The sequence below is a fragment of the Nerophis ophidion genome, linkage group LG09, assembly GCF_033978795.1.
Source record: "Nerophis ophidion isolate RoL-2023_Sa linkage group LG09, RoL_Noph_v1.0, whole genome shotgun sequence".
Classification (NCBI taxonomy): domain Eukaryota; kingdom Metazoa; phylum Chordata; class Actinopteri; order Syngnathiformes; family Syngnathidae; genus Nerophis; species Nerophis ophidion.
In genome coordinates this window covers 3,095,870-3,111,990 of record NC_084619.1, presented here as the reverse complement: position 1 = coordinate 3,111,990, position 16,121 = coordinate 3,095,870, and the positions used below count along the sequence as shown (strand labels likewise).

The 16,121-nt window shown below is 39.4% G+C and overlaps 1 protein-coding gene across 5 annotated transcripts in view; it reads left to right on the top strand.

Moving 5' to 3' along the window:
- LOC133558905 (myoferlin-like) overlaps nt 1–16,121 on the top strand; it is a 124,977-nt gene that overhangs the window by 65,515 nt on the left and 43,341 nt on the right. For all 5 annotated transcript variants that reach the window (XM_061910053.1, XM_061910051.1, XM_061910055.1 and 2 more), the window contains 7 exons: nt 2,831–2,986; nt 3,070–3,201; nt 6,597–6,760; nt 9,488–9,602; nt 11,715–11,817; nt 11,874–12,010; nt 15,949–16,113. In XM_061910053.1, coding sequence (XP_061766037.1) covers nt 2,831–2,986; nt 3,070–3,201; nt 6,597–6,760; nt 9,488–9,602; nt 11,715–11,817; nt 11,874–12,010; nt 15,949–16,113 — 972 coding nt within the window. The remainder of the gene's footprint in view (nt 1–2,830; nt 2,987–3,069; nt 3,202–6,596; nt 6,761–9,487; nt 9,603–11,714; nt 11,818–11,873; nt 12,011–15,948; nt 16,114–16,121) is intronic.

Sequence of the window (16,121 nt, the reverse complement as noted above, 5' to 3'; positions counted from 1 at the left end):
AATGAGTGACTCGGTATTTAATTTCAGAAAGAACATGTCACAATATATTTGAAAAAGTTATGTGAACTAGAAATGTATGTTTGTTTGGTTAAATGTTGTATTTAAAGGTATGTATGTTTATCTATTTACAAAAAAGTGCATTGTGTGTAAGTAAATATTTTTCAATTTGTTAAAGGGCAACTTAAATGTAAATGCTGAATTACTATTTCTTTTTGTATTACAAAATTATTAGAAAAGGTAACTTAATTGAATGTAAAAAATGTTATGTTGGGCATATAAGCTTTTTTGCTTCTGCCTGTTTCAGTCATGTTATTCATTTTTGAATCGTGATCCATGTTTGAATATGTTTTTGTTAGACTGAAAATAAACTGCAAAAAAAAAAATAGCATGTTAGCATCGATTAGCATGTTGTGCTAATGGATGCACATTCTACGTAAATCAACTTTAATCCGTCCCTGATCGTGTCGTTACATCCACCGACAACACACCGACGAGGCATGATGTCTCCAAGGTACCGAAAAACAGCCGAAAAAACGGAAAATAACAGAGCTGATTTGACTCGATGCGTGTGATGTGGTAGGGAAAAATGGCGTCGAGGATTGATGTGACGTCGTCGCTCAGAGAGGGATAAACAGAAAGGCTTTTAATTCGCCAAAATTCACCCATTTAGAGTTCGGAAATCGGTAAAAAAAATATCTGTTTTTTCCCCTGCACCATCAAGGTATATATTGACGCTTACATAGGTTTGATGATAATGTTCCCCTTTAAGCTTGATCACTGGAGTCCAAACTTGTTCATTACATATGTGAGGCGTTCCTCAAGCATCTGTTTTAGAGTGTCTTCTTTTTGGCAGTTAGGATTGTGTTTTCGTAATGTCATTGTAAGGCAATGAGGTATTGCTATAGCTTAGTCCTTCTCAAATAGTGGCAGTGCAATGCCGGGGGAGTGTTAGGATCCGCCGCCCGGATCTAACATGCTTTTGGTTTTTGAGTCCTCGTGTTTTTTTCGATCGTTTTGGACTCTCCCTGTTCTTAGTTTTTGCACTTCTTTATTAGGGTCCTTGGCCCAGGGCAAAGGACTCCACAGGAGTCCTTTGCCCTGGGCCAAGGACCCTATTGAAACTGCTGTGTTTTATTATTATTCCGCACCTACGCGCTGTAATTTGACCCCCTTAACATGCTTCAAAACTCACCAAATTTGACACACACGTCGGTATAGCAAACCTTCCCAACATATTAAGCAACCAATCCCCCAAAATGAAAATTGCGCTCTAGCGCCCCCTAGGAAAAAATTACAGACAAAACTGCATGTAACTTCTGTTAGGAATGTCATAGCGACATGAAACAAAAACTCCTATGTGGGTCTGACTTAGACCCAATTTTCATACACTCACTTCTTTCAGCAAAAATCTACAAGAAGTTGGCAAAAACCCCTTCAAAATAAAATTTTCGCAAAAAATGCAATTTTTGCCTCTTTGCGCTGTAATTTGACCCCTTTAAAATGCTTCAAAAGTCACCAAACTTGGCGCACACAAGGGCTGGCGAATATTGCGATTTAATGAAAAAACCAAACCCCAAAACTCAAAATTGCGCTCTAGCGGTATTTTTGAATAAAACACTAAAAAAACTGCTCCTAGGAAGAAAACACAGACAAAATTGCTTGTAACTTCCGGTAAGAATGTCGGAGAGACGAAACAAAAACCTCTATGTAGGTCTCGCTTAGACCTACGTTTCATAGATTGACAACCCCCAACAAAAATCAACAGGAAGTTTGCAATCCCCCCTTCAAAACAAAAGTTTTTCAAAAACCGGTCACCTTTCTTCAAACATTATCTTCTGAGTGTGTTTGTGGTTTTGGCTTCAAACTCGCACAGGAGAGAGATTGAACCCTTCTGATTAAAAGTATAGAACAGAGTTTTGATAAGTTCTCAGGTTTTGATTTTACGCGCCTTCAAATAACCCCTGTGCAAAGTATGCTAAAAAATGTCATTTTTGCCTCTTTGAGCTGTTATTTGACCCCCTTAAAATGCTTCTAAACTCACCAAACTTGACACACACATCAGGTCTGGCAAAAATTGCGATCTGATGAAAAAACCTAACCTCAAAACTCAAAATTGCGCTCTACCGCCCCCCTAGGAATACAACACGGACAAACTGCTCCTAGGAAGAAAACACAGACAAAACTGCTTGTAACTTCCGGAAGGAATGTCAGAGAGACATGAAACAAAAAACACTGTGTAGGTCTCATTTAGACCTACATTTTAATGATTAACATACTTTAGCAAAAATCAACAGGAAGTTTGATATTTTCACTTCAATACAACAACTGCATTACTTTCACAATGCATTAGATTCTCAAAATAGTGGCTCCAAGGCGTCTTCTAACGCTTATCCGGCCGTGGGTCTCGGGGGCAGCAGCCAAAGGCGGACCCGACCAACGCTGCTTGCAGCTTTAATTTATCTTGTCTCCATGGTTTCTGATTTGTTCCACGTGTCCTTGTTGTCGACGCGCACCTGTGATCATTTATTACTTCCCTATTTAAGCCTGCCTTTGACCTCAGGTCTGTCTTGATTCGTTGTTGTTTGTTTTTGTTTGTATTAAGTAAACATAAAAAATATACAAGATACACTTTCAATTAGTGCAGGGGTCGGGAACCTATGGCTCGCGAGCCAGATGTGGCTCTTTTGATGACTGCATCAAAAGAGCATCCCCGTTTTAAATAAAAAAAATCTCATTTCAGTAGGCCTTTAATAAAATTCTTCTGCGGCCCGGTACCAATCGAGCCGGTGGTTGGGGACCACTGGTCTAAACTAAAAAGTATCTCCATCAGCCCCAGAACAGCATGCCCGACGTGATCATCTGGATGTTGAGAGGAGAGAAACGTGTGGCTTTCGCTCGCGTCCCAGCCAATTGCATCCTCTACTCCAACTTCAGCGAACAGGCTTGTGGCAAACACTGCGGACGGACACAGACCATCTTCATGCAGGTACCAGACGGGTCGCCACAACAGTGCGTACTCTACTCAACAGTGTTCTACCTCTTACATTTTCTCCTGTTCATGTTTTTCAGTACCCGATGGATAAAAACAAAGGTGTCAAAATCCCCGTTCAGTTGCGGGTCAACATGTGGCTGGGCCTCACTGCCGACGAGAAGAAGTTCAACAGCTTCTCCGAGGGAAACTTTAGCGTATACGCTGAAATGGTACACTGAAAAAAGTGACTTTTTGGAGCTGTAAACTCTATTAGAGTTACTGTCATAATTTATACCTAAGATTTTTAACATTCAGTAAGAACTAGAGTTTCTTGAGTAAAATTTAACATTTTATGAATACATGAATTATGGGGGAAGAGTAAGTTTTACTTATGTTTTCTCATACTATGTAAATGTTTAATAGTTTTACGTACATGTTTTTTGAGAAATGTGTGTGGTGTGGGTTCACAGAGTGTGGCGCATATTAGTAAGAATTTTAAAGTTGTTTATATCACAACCGTCAGTGTAAAAGGTATGGCTGTTGACCAAGTATGCATTGCAATCTCGAATAAGAAACAGCGAAACACATGCGCCCTTATGACAGTGTAACTGTCATAATTTATACCTAAGATTTTTAACATTCAGTAAGAACCAGAGTTTAAGTAAAATTAAACATTTTATGAATACATGAATTATGGGGGAAGAGTAAGTTTTACTCATGTTTTCTCATACTATGTAAATGTTTAATAGTTGTACGTACATGTTTTTTTAGAAATGTGTGTGGTGTGGGTTCACAGAGTGTGGCGCATATCAGTAAGAATTTTAAAGTTGTTTATATCACAACCGTCTGTAAAAGGTATGGCTGTTGACCAAGTATGCATAGCAATCTCGAATTAGAAACAGCGAAACGCATGCGCCCTTATGACAGTGTAACTGTCATAATTTATACCTAAGATTTTTAACATTCAGTAAGAACTAGAGTTTCTTAAGTAAAATTAAACATTTTATGAATACATGAATTATGGGGGAAGAGTAAGTTTTACTTATGTTTTCTCATACTATTTAAATGTTTAATAGTTGTACGTACATGTTTTTTTTAGAAATGTATGTGGTGTGGGTTCACAGAGTGTGGCGCATATTAGTTAGAATTTGAAAGTTGGTTATATCACAACAGTCAGTGTAAAAGGTATGGCTGTTGACCAAGTATGCATAGCAATCCCGAATTAGAAACAGCGAAACGCATGCGCCCTTATGACACTGTAACTGTCATAATTTATACCTAAGATTTTTAACATTCAGTAAGAACTAAAGTTTCTTAAGTAAAATTAAACATTTTATGAATACATGAATTATGGGGGAAGAGTAAGTTTTACTTATGTTTTCTCATACTATTTAAATGTTTAATAGTTGTACGTACATGTTTTTTTTTAAATGTGTGTGGTGTGGGTTCACAGAGTGTGGCGCATATTAGTTAGAATTTTAAAGTTGTTTATATCACAACCGTCAGTGTAAAAGGTATGGCTGTTGACCAAGTATGCATTGCAATCTCGAATAAGAAACCGCGAAACGCATGCGCACTTATGACAGTGTAACTGTCATAATTTATACCTAAGATTTTTAACATTCAGTAAGAACTAGAGTTTAAGTAAAATTAAACATTTTATGAACGTAATACATGAATTATGGGGGAAGAGTAAGTTTTACTTATGTTTTCTCATACTATTTAAATGTTTAATAGTTGTACGTACATGTTTTTTTTTTTAAATGTGTGTGGTGTGGGTTCACAGAGTGTGGCGCATATTAGTTAGAATTTTAAAGTTGTTTATATCACAACCGTCAGTGTAAAAGGTATGGCTGTTGACCAAGTATGCATTGCAATCTCAAATAAGAAACCGCGAAACGCACGCGCCTTTCCGGCACGTAGACAGCATTGCGTAGAAAATTGTGCGATGACATGCTGAAGAGCAGCGGTCCCCGACCACCGTGCCGCGGCCGCAGTATAATTTTTTGTCAAAGTCCTTTCAATGACACTTTTTTGTGCAGGATAAGCGCAGGAGTGAAAAGAGGTTATAAAATAATTAACGCTCCGACGGCTATTCAAGGAAATATGGTATATAAAATGTACTTAAAGGGGAACATTATCACAATTTCAAAAGGGTTAAAAACAATAAAAATCAGTTCCCAGTGGCTTGTTGTATTGTTTTGAAGTTTTTTTCAAAATTTTACCGGTCTGGGAATATCCCTAAATAAAGCTTAAAAGTGCCTTATTTTCGCTCTCTGCGAAGAAACTGGCCATTTCCCTGTGATGTCACACAGTGCTGCCAATGTAAACAAACAATAGGAATACCACAGCAAGATATAGTGACATTAGCTCGGATTCAAACTCTGATTTCAGCGACTTAAGCGATTTAACAGATTACGCATGTATTGAAACAGATGGTTGGAGTATGAAAATATTGAAGAAGAAACTGAAGCTATTGAGCGAATAGCTATTGACGCTATTCATAGCCATAGCATGGCCGAATAGCTGCGTTAGCATCGCCGGTAAAATGTGCGGACCAAACCATCAGGACTTTCGCATCTTTTGACACTGGAGCAACTTAAATCCGTCGATTGATAAGTGTTATTTTTCGCATTAAATGTGGGTGGAAGGAAACGTAATATAGTTGCAAATGCATCTACAGGTTATCCATACATCTCTGTGCCATGTCTGCTTTAGCACCGCCGGTAAATAGCATGTTAGCATCGATTAGCTGGCAGTCAACATCAACAAAACTCACCTTTGTGATTTCGTTGACTTTATAGTTGCAAATGCATCTGCAGGTTATCCATACATCTCTGTGCCATGTCTGCCTTAGCATCGCCGGTCAAATGTGGAGACACTCTGGTACATTCAATGGGGGTCTGGCGGCAGACACTTTGGCATCTTCGGGCCAGTGGTGCAACTTGAATCCCTCCCTGTTAGTGTTGTTACACCCTCCGACAACACACCCACGAGGCATGATGTCTCCAAGGTTCCAAAAAAAAGGTAGAAAAAAACAGAAACTAACAGAGCTGAGACCCGGTGTTTGTAATGTGTTGAAAATGAAAATGGTGGGTGTGTTACCTCGGCGACGTCACATTCTGACGTCATCGTCTCCAGCGTGATTAACAGAAAGGCGTTTAATTCGCCAAAATTCACCCATTTAGAGTTCGGAAATCGGTTAAAAAAATAGATGGTCTTTTTTCTGCACCATCAAGGTATATATTGACGCTTACATAGGTCTGCTGATAATGTTCCCCTTTAAAATGTTGAGTAAAATGATGTTCCCGCCGATGAAAAACAAGTAGACTTCACTTAATTTGTTTAAATATAACTTAAAACTTGGATGTAATTAAGTAACTGTTACTTAATATCTTCACAACTGTTATGTTATCTGCTAAGTGGAATTTACTTGATAATGGCAGGTGAGTAATACTTGATATTGCAGCATTAAATTTTACTTAAATCATTTGCGTGCAAATACTTACAATATTTTTTTTAAGTAAATCTTATGAGTAATTTTTTTTAGTGTACACAAACCGTGATCTTTTTTTTTTTTTTTTTCCCCACACACTAAAACGCTCGCCTTTTGTCTTTTCTGCAGTACGAAAACCAAGCTCAGGTGTTTGGGAAGTGGGGCACCACCGGCCTGGTCGGGCGCCACAAGTTCTCCAACGTGACAGGAAAAGTGAAACTCAAACAGGAGCGCTTCTTACCACCGCGCGGATGGGAGTGGGACGGCGACTGGTTCGTGGATCCCGAGCGCTGGTACGTTGGACCAGCACTTATTGAAATACTTCTGCTTTTTTTTTGAAGCACAGACAATTCAGCGAGGGAGTGACATTGTTTTGAATGACAGTAGCAAGTCAACATTGTTCTTAACACACTTGTAACCACAGAGGAATTTAAGAAGCTGTCATGTCTGCTCATGTTTTTGTTTAGTTATGTTCCGTTTTGCTTAAGACTCCATTGTCTATAGTTTTTGCACTTCCTTGTTTGTCTTATTACCATTCCAACTCATTAGTTTTCACCTTGTCCTCATGTCACGCTCCTGTCCTCATGTCTCACACCTGTTTTCACTAATCACCAGAGTACTATTTAAGCCTGTCTGTTTCTGTTGTTCAGTCTGGCAACATCACCTCCTTCTCACGTCTACCACCTGCTACGCACCTTGCAATGATCCATGTCTCGTTCACAGTTCCATGTCATGTAGGTTTTTGTTTATAGTTCATAGTTAATTGCCTTTGTGCTGGTCTTTTGTTTCCTTAGTCAGTTGTTGTACCGCCATTGTGCGCGCCTTTTGTTTGTTCCTGTTTTTAGTTATAGTGTAAATAAAAAATATGTACCTTCATTTACGCCTTGCTCGCGCCAACTTTCCTTTGCATTGGAAAAACAATCCTCGTCCAACTCCAAGTCGTGACAGAAGTTTGGAAACACTTAAGCTTTAAATATGGTCACACAAGTGCCAAAAGGCCACTATGTTACAAAATTACATTCAAGAGCTTTACCAAAAAAATATGCTTTTACAGAGATAATAATGCTAGGTTTTGGTTGACAATGTCCAAAATAAATTACAATAATAACACATATATAAGATATACAGTGCATACTGAGAAGTCTTGTTCCCGAGAGAGGAACAAGACTAGTCCGGAGCCTGTATCGATCCGTCGTGGTGAAAAAGAGCTGAACCGGAAGGCAAAGTTCTCAATTTATGGGTCGATCAACACAACCCAAAAGTTGGCACGTTGTGTAATTCGTAAATAAAAACAGAACACATTTATTTGCAAATCGTTTTCAACTTCAAATTATTAGACTGCACAGACTGAGAAACTTGTTGTTTTTTTGCAAATAATCATTAACTTAGAATTTAATGGCAGCAATGCAGGGGCACTTTTACCACTGTGTTACATGGCCTTTCCTTTTAACAACACTCAGTTAACGTTTGGGAACTGAGGAGACCAATTTTTAAAGCTTTTCAGGTGGAATTCTTTCCCATTCTTGCTTGATGTACGACTTAAGTTGTTCAAAAGCCCGGAGTCTCCCTTGTCGTATTTTAGGCTTCATAATGCGCCACACATTTTCAATTGGAGACATATCTGGACTACAGGCAGGCCAGTCTAGTACCCGCACTCTTTTACTATGAAGCCACGCCTGTTGTAACACGTAGCTTGGCATTGTCTTGCTGAAATAAGCAGGGGCGTCCATGATAACATTACTTGGATGGCAACATATGTTGATCCAAAACCTGTAGGTACCTTTCAGCATTAATGGTGCCTTCACAGATGTGTAAGTTACCCATGTCTTGGGCACTAATACACCCCCATACCATCACAGGTGCTGGCTTTTGAACTTTGCGCCTATAACTTAGACCTACATTTTAATGATCAACATCCTTCAGCAAAAATCAACAGGAAGTTAAAAATTACCCCTTCAAAATAAAAGTTTTGTAGACACCCATCACCTTTTTCAAACGTTATATCCTCTGAGCGTGTTTGTCGTTTCAGCTTCAAACTCGCACAGAAAAGAGTTTGAACCCTTCTAATTAAGTTATCGAAAGAGTTTTGATTACTGCTCCGGTTTGGATTTTACGCACCATCAAAAAAACCTGCGCAAATTTTCCTAAAAAAATGTCATTTTTGCCTCTGAGCTGTAATTTGACCCCCTTAAAATACTTCAAGGTGCAAGTTAAAGCACTACTATGCAAAGCGAAAGCCATTTATCAACAACATCCAGAAAAAACGATCTGTAATTTCACCCCCTTAACATGTTTCAAAACTCACCAAATTTTACATACACATTAGGACTGGCGAAAATTGCCATCTAATAAAAAACCAAACCCCAAAAATCAAAAGTTCGCTCTAGCGCCCCCTAAGAAAAAACACAGACAAAACTGCTTGTAACTTCTGTTACGAATGTCGTAGAGACATGAATAAAAAACTTCTATGTAGGTCTGACTAAGACCAGGGCTTGAGTCTCGGCGGCAGCAGCCAAAGGCGAGCCCGACCAACGCTGCTTGCAGCTTTAATTTACTTGTTTTCTGAAAGTCTTGACAAGCCAAATTTTCTTGTTCTATTGGCAGATAATTTTGCTTAGTTCAATTAAAAATACCCCTCATTTTTGTATTTTTTTTTCTTGTTTTTGAACACTGACTTTTTGCAGTGCACAGGCCTCATTGTTGACCACTTGGCTGCGTCAGGCTGTGTTGTGCGACGTGACTAATGGCCAATTGGAAAGGAAAATACCTCCAAAATCTGCATTTCGACCCCTTTTCCTGTAATAAGTGGCAGTGATGATATATTCACGCCACAGTAAAGAATGTCCAACACAAACACAGGAAATGAAATGTTTTGGTACAAGGAGGTCTCCCTGGCCTCCTCTTCCGACCTCTCAAGTGCTTATATTCCCCCAACAGTGCTCATATAAATAGTTTATCATGGCACTTGTCTGAGTCAACATGTGCGCCGCTTGATGGGTTTTTTTTTTGTTTTTTTGCAGCTTATTGACAGAAGCTGATGCCGGCCACACAGAGTTCACAGACGAGGTGTTTCAGAACGAAACACGTTTCCCCGGTGGAGAGTGGAAACCTGCTGGAGAGCCCTACACAGATGTGGTACAGAACACACACACACAACCTGTGTCAACACTATGTGAATAACGCAGGTGAAGATTACCACACAAAGAGCGTGCGATTCCCTTGTTATCACTTACCTCCGTGCTATTATGTCGTCGGTCACGGTGCCAAACCTACAGAGATTATTCACACGCCTGAGATTTTTGGGTTTTGTTTTACAAACCCCTTTTCCATATGAGTTGGGAAATGGTGTTAGATGTAAATATAAACAGAATACAATGATTTGCAAATCCTTTTTAACCCATATTCAGTTGAATATGCTACAAAGACAACATATTTGATGTTCAAACTGATAAACATTTGTTTTGTTTGCCAATAATCATTAACTTTTGAATTTGATGCCAGCATCACGTGACAAAGAAGTTGGGAAAGGTGGCAATAAATACTGATAAAGTTGAGGAATGCTCATCAAACACTTATTTGGAACATCCCACAGGTGTGCAGGCTGATTGGGAACAGGTGTGTGCCATGATTGGGTATAAAAACAGCTTCCATGAAATGCTAAGTAATTCACAAACAAGGATGGGGTGAGGGTCACCAATTTGTAAGCAAATTGTCGAACAGTTTTAGAACAACATTTCTCAACGAGCTATTGCAAGGAATTTAGGGATTTTACCATCTACGGTCCGTAAAATCATAAAAAGGGTCAGAGAATCTGGAGAAATCACTGCACATAAGCGATAATATTTCGGACCTTTGATCCCTCAGGCGGTACTGCGTCAAAAACCGACATCAGTGTGTAAAGGATATCACCACATGGGCTCAGGAACACTTCATAAAACCACTGTCAGTAACTACAGTTGGTCGCTACATCTGTAAGTGCAAGTTGAAACTCTACTATGCAAAGCCAAACCCACTTACAACAACACCCAGAAAAGCCGCCGGCTTCGCTGGGCCCGAGCTCATCTAAGATGGACTGATGCAAAGTGGAAAAGTGTTCTGTGGTCTGACGAGTCCACATTTCAAATTATATTTGGAAACTGTGGTGTCTTCCGGAACAAAGAGGAAAACAACCATCCGGATTGTTATAGGCGCCAAGTTCAAAAGCCAGAATCTGTGATGGTATGGGGGTGTATTAGTGGCCAAGGCATGGGTAACTTACACATCTGTGAAGGCACCATTAATGCTGAAAGGTACATACAGGTTTTGGAGCAACATATGTTGTCATCCAAGTAACGTTATCATGGACGCCCCTGCTTATTTCAGTAAGACAAGTGTTACAATAGCGTGGCTTCATAAAAAAAGAGTGCGGTTACTTTCCTGGCCCGCCTGCAGTCCAGACCTGGCTCCCATGGAAAATGTGTGGCGCATTATGAAGCGTAAAATATGAAAGGGTAGACCCTGGACTGTTGAACGACTGAAGCTCTACATAAAACAAGAATGGGAAAGAATTCCACTTTCAAAGCTTCAACAATTAGTTTCCTCAGTTCCCAAAGGTTTATTAAGTGTTGTTAAAAGAAAAGGTGATGTAACACAGTGGTGAACATGCCCTTTCCCAACTACTTTGGCACGTGTTGCAGCCATTCAATTCTAAGTTAATAATTATTTGCAAAAAAAAAATAAAGTTTGAGTTTGAACATCAAATATGTTGTCTTTGTAGCATATTCAACTGAATATGGGTTGAAAATGATTTGCAAATCATTGTATTCTGTTTATATTTACATCTAACACAATTTCCCAACTCATATGGAAACGAGGTTTGTATAACCATTAAGCATGTTGATCTGTTGCATTTCAGATACCAATGTCAGATTTAATTTTGAGGCACACAAACTAAAATAAGGGTTTCGTGCACCAATTGACTTCCCCAAATAATCCTTATCCGATAGATATAACATTATTAATACAGGAAACAATAAAATATAATTAGAAGTAGCTCTTGGTTTCAAAAAGGTTGGTGACCCCTGCTCTAGTGTATGTGGGTGTGTCTTATTTGACACATGAATTGATTAACGTGGACCCCGACTTAAACAAGTTGAAAAACTTATTGGGGTGTTACCATTTAGTGGTCAATTGTACAGAATATGTACTGTACTGTGCAATCTACTGATAAAAGTATCAATCAATCAAAACAAACTGCATGTTTTGTAGAATGGAGAAAAGGCCCAGAGCCCATCAGAGTTCGAGTGTCCCCTTGGATGGACTTGGGAGGACGAGTGGACTTTTGACAGCAACAGAGCTGTCGATGAGAAAGGTATCATTGGAAAACAACTCTTGAAAATCCTCCATTAATGTCTTTTCTAACCCTAGGCTGGGAGTATGGCGTGACCATTCCGCCTGACGACAAGCCCAAATCCTGGGTGGCGGCAGAAAAGATGTACCATGTTCATCGCAGGAAGAGGCTCATAAGACCCAGAAGGAAAATATCTGATAGAACAGTCATTGAGGTAAGGAGTTGTGGATGTGACAGATGATTGTTAAGCAAGCACAAAACAAACAAGAGCCAAAATGCTACTGGAAAAAACTGTTATTTATTGTTCCTAGTTGTCCAGAAAGTGTGGAGGTTTTTACCACCAATTTTGTTTTATTGTTTAGGGCAGGGGTGCCCACACTTTTTCTGCAGGTGAGCTACTTTTCAATTGACCAACTCGAGGGGATCTACCTCATTTATTTATATCATTTATATTTATTTATTTATGAAAGACATTTTTGTAAACAAGGTAAATGTGTTTAATGATAATACAAGCATGTGTAACACATATAGATGTCTTTCTTTCACGAAGACAAGAATATAAGTTGGTGTATTACCTGATTCTGATGACTTGCATTGATTGGAATCAGACAGTAATGATGATAACGCCCACATTTTCAAATGGAGGAGAAAAAAAGTTGTCCTTTCTGTACAATACCACATGAAAGTGGTTGGTTTTTGGCATCTAATTCATCCAGCTTCCATACACTTTACAAGAAAAACATTGGCGGCAAATTCCGTAGCTTGCTTGATTGACATTCACGTCACCCGAGGGTCTTGTGAGATGACGCTGGCTGCTGCCAGTTCATTATTATGAAAAAATGACAGAGAGGAAGGCGAGAAACACTTTTTATTTCAACAGACTTTCGCGCCGTCCCTTCCGTCAAAACTCTAAAGGCCGACTGCACATTTCCTATCTTCACAATAAAAGCCCTGCTTCATGCTGCCTGCGCTAACAAAATAAGAGTCTCAGAAAGCTGGCGTGCACAAGTGATGTGCACGCCAGCTTTCTGAGGGATCGCTTGTGCATGCCAGTTTTCCGAGACTCTGTATTTAGTTAGCGCAGGCAGCATGAAGCAGGGCTTTTATTGTGAAGATAGGAAATGTGCAGTCGGCCTTTAGAGTTTTGACGGAAGGTACGGCGCGAGAGTCTGTTGAAATAAAAAGTGTTTCTCGCCTTCCTCTCGGTCATATTTTCATAATAATGATCTTGCAGCAGCCAGCGTCATCTCACAAGACCCTCCGGTACCGTGAATGTCATTTAAGTGACGTCTTGGTGAAGATTGATGATCACTCATTTTTAGGTCTATTTTTTTTAAAAGCCTGGCTGGAGATCGACTGACACACCCCCCGCGGTCGACTGGTAGCTCGCGATCGACGTAATGGGCACCCCTGCTTTAGGGCCTTCTTTTGACACATAACAGGAGTTGGCCTCTTATCAACTGACTCATATTGCCATGACATCAATCAAGAATACAATTAAAACAAAATAAACAAACCAAAAAAAAGAAAAAACATGGCGAATGTTCGAAAAGGAGCAGGAAGAAGGTTTCTCGTTGTTGAGATTTTTCCTGCCCTGAGCCGAGGATGGCGTTGTGGCTTGTGCAGCCCTTTGAGACATTTTCGATTAAGAGCTATATATTGATTAAATGATTGATGCTATTTTACAATCTTGTCAAATGGTATGAAAGCATGTGTTAATCACAAATATTATTATCAAGGCTTAGGTCAGGCTGATTAAAAATATATATTAAGCAAAGATATTAAGAAGGGACTCATAACTGATGAAAAAAAAATCAACTAAATTAATAGTAAATATGTTTCTGACATAAACTGTCAATAAAATTAAAGTGCAAATTAAAATACAGCTTCACTACTTAAGTCATATTTTTTGCGCTTAAGACACCTCTTAGCTCTTTTGCTGCAGGCTTCTTCTGTTTGTTTGAGATTGTCATTACTGCCACAAGTGGTGCAAAAGTGTATTACAACTGAGCACGGCTGGGCCCGTCGGGACCACAGCTGAGGAACATATATTCTTTGGCGTCCTTGGATTGGCACAATAGGCCCTATGATTAAGAAACACTGTTATATGTATAGTGTATGTATATATATATATATATATATATATATATATATATATATATATATATATATATATATACACACGTATGTGTATGTACTGTTTGCATCAGATGCGTAGAGGACGCTAACTTTCCAAAGTCTTGTATTTTATCCTGCCCTCTTCCTGTTTTTACCAAGTAGTGACTTAACTAAACCCATTCACAACTTGTGTCTTGTTAGCTGAGGATAGCAATTTGGCAAAGTTTAGCTCCTATCGTTGAATATTTACAGTGGGGCAAAAAAGTATTTAGTCAGCCAGCGATTGTGCAAGTTCTCCCACTTCAAATGATGACAGAGGTCTGTCATTTTCATCATAGGTACACTTCAACTGTGAGAGACAGAATGTGAACAAAAAATTCCAGGAATTTTAAAGAATTTATTTGTAAATGATGGTGGAAAATAATTATTTGGTCAACCATTCAAACCTCTCACTGATGGAAGGAAGTTTTGGCTCCAAATCTCAGGATACATGGCCCCATTCATTCTTTCCTTAACACGGATCAATCGTCCTGTCCCCTTAGCAGAAAAACAGCCCCAAAGCATGATGTTTCCACCCCCATGCTTCACAGTAGGTATGGTGTTCTTGGGATGCAACTCAGTATTCTGCTTCCTCCAAACACGACGAGTTGAGTTTATACCAAAAATTTTCTATTTTGCTTTCATCTGACCACATGACATTCTCCCAATCCTCTGCTGTATCATCCATGTATCCATTTTGGTATAAACTCAACTCATGGTGTTTGGAGGAAGAAGAATACGGAGTTCATGTTATATACCGTATTTTCCGGACTATAAGGAGCACTTAAAATACTTTTTTTCCCCTCAAAACTCGACAGCGCGCCTAATGTACGGAATAATTCTGGTTTTTATTCACCAACCTCGAAGCAATTTTATTTGGTACATGGTGTAATGGTAAGTGTGACCAGTAGATGGCAGTCAAACATAAGAGGTATGATGGCAATATCATTCAAGTAAAACCCAACATTTTATATGTTCCAATGAAAATATAGAACATTACACATGGCGCTCAAATATCTATCAAAATGTTTTAGTACAGCTTTGGTAAGCTAGGACACTGCTCCATTTGGTGGATTGTCGGCCCGTTAAACATGTTAGTATTATTATGGTGTGTGTATAAGGTAAGACATATTATCTGCCGTTCTGTTTTGCAATATTTTTCAAAATCAACTTTTCTTACCTTCTGGTACCTGCTGATCGGTAATTGGGGTCTTCATAAATACTGAAAAATTGCGCGCCTCCGCCTTTGTAGTCCGTGCTGACACAAGAGTCGATAAGCTTCTTATTTTTCTCTATATTCTTGTTTTGGGACATTCATTGCCATTTCTAATATAAATCCGTGTAAAGTTCTTACTTATATCCGTCAGTGCACTCGCCATGAAAGCGCTAAAATATACCGGAACATTAGTTATTAGAGTTCCAGTCGGACGGTTTTTCACGGTACACGTTGTTTCCAGACGAGAAGATACTGCTCCGTTATTGATTGAAGTAAAGTCTGAATGTCATTAAAACAGTTAGCTCAAGCTTTTGACACTTCTTCCTCTCCCGTCCTTGCACGCTACACCGTTACAACAAAGATGACGGAGAAAAGAAGCTGCCGAAGGTGAGCCACGTAAATAAGACCCACCAAAAAAAACGGCGCATCCTAAGTGACTGTCAGAAAGTGGCTTGAAGATGTTCTGTAAAACATCATCCATGCAACATTTTGACCAAAGAACCACCATTACATGTTATGTAGACCACAAGGAAGTGTTTTACATTCAAGAAAAAAATTATAATATGACTCCTTTAATGCGCCTTATAATCCGGCGCTCCTTATATATGCAAAAAGATCGACAATAGACCATTCATCGGCACTGCACCTTATAATCCGGTGCGCCCTATGGTCTGGAAAATGCGGTATTATGGTTTAAAAAATGTAATTTCAGCAAGATGAGAAGAGCACCTTAAAAATGATCATCCGAAATGTCATTCTTAACGACTCGTCCTCCACAGAGGCGTGAGACAGGAGAAGGCTGGGAATATTCTTCCCTGATTGGCTGGAAGTTTCACCGGAAGGAACGCTCCTCTGACACATTCCGCCGTCGACGATGGAGGAGGAAGATGGTGCCCTCGGATCAAATCGGGGCATCTGCCATCTTCCGATTGGAAGGTGCACTGGTGAGTGA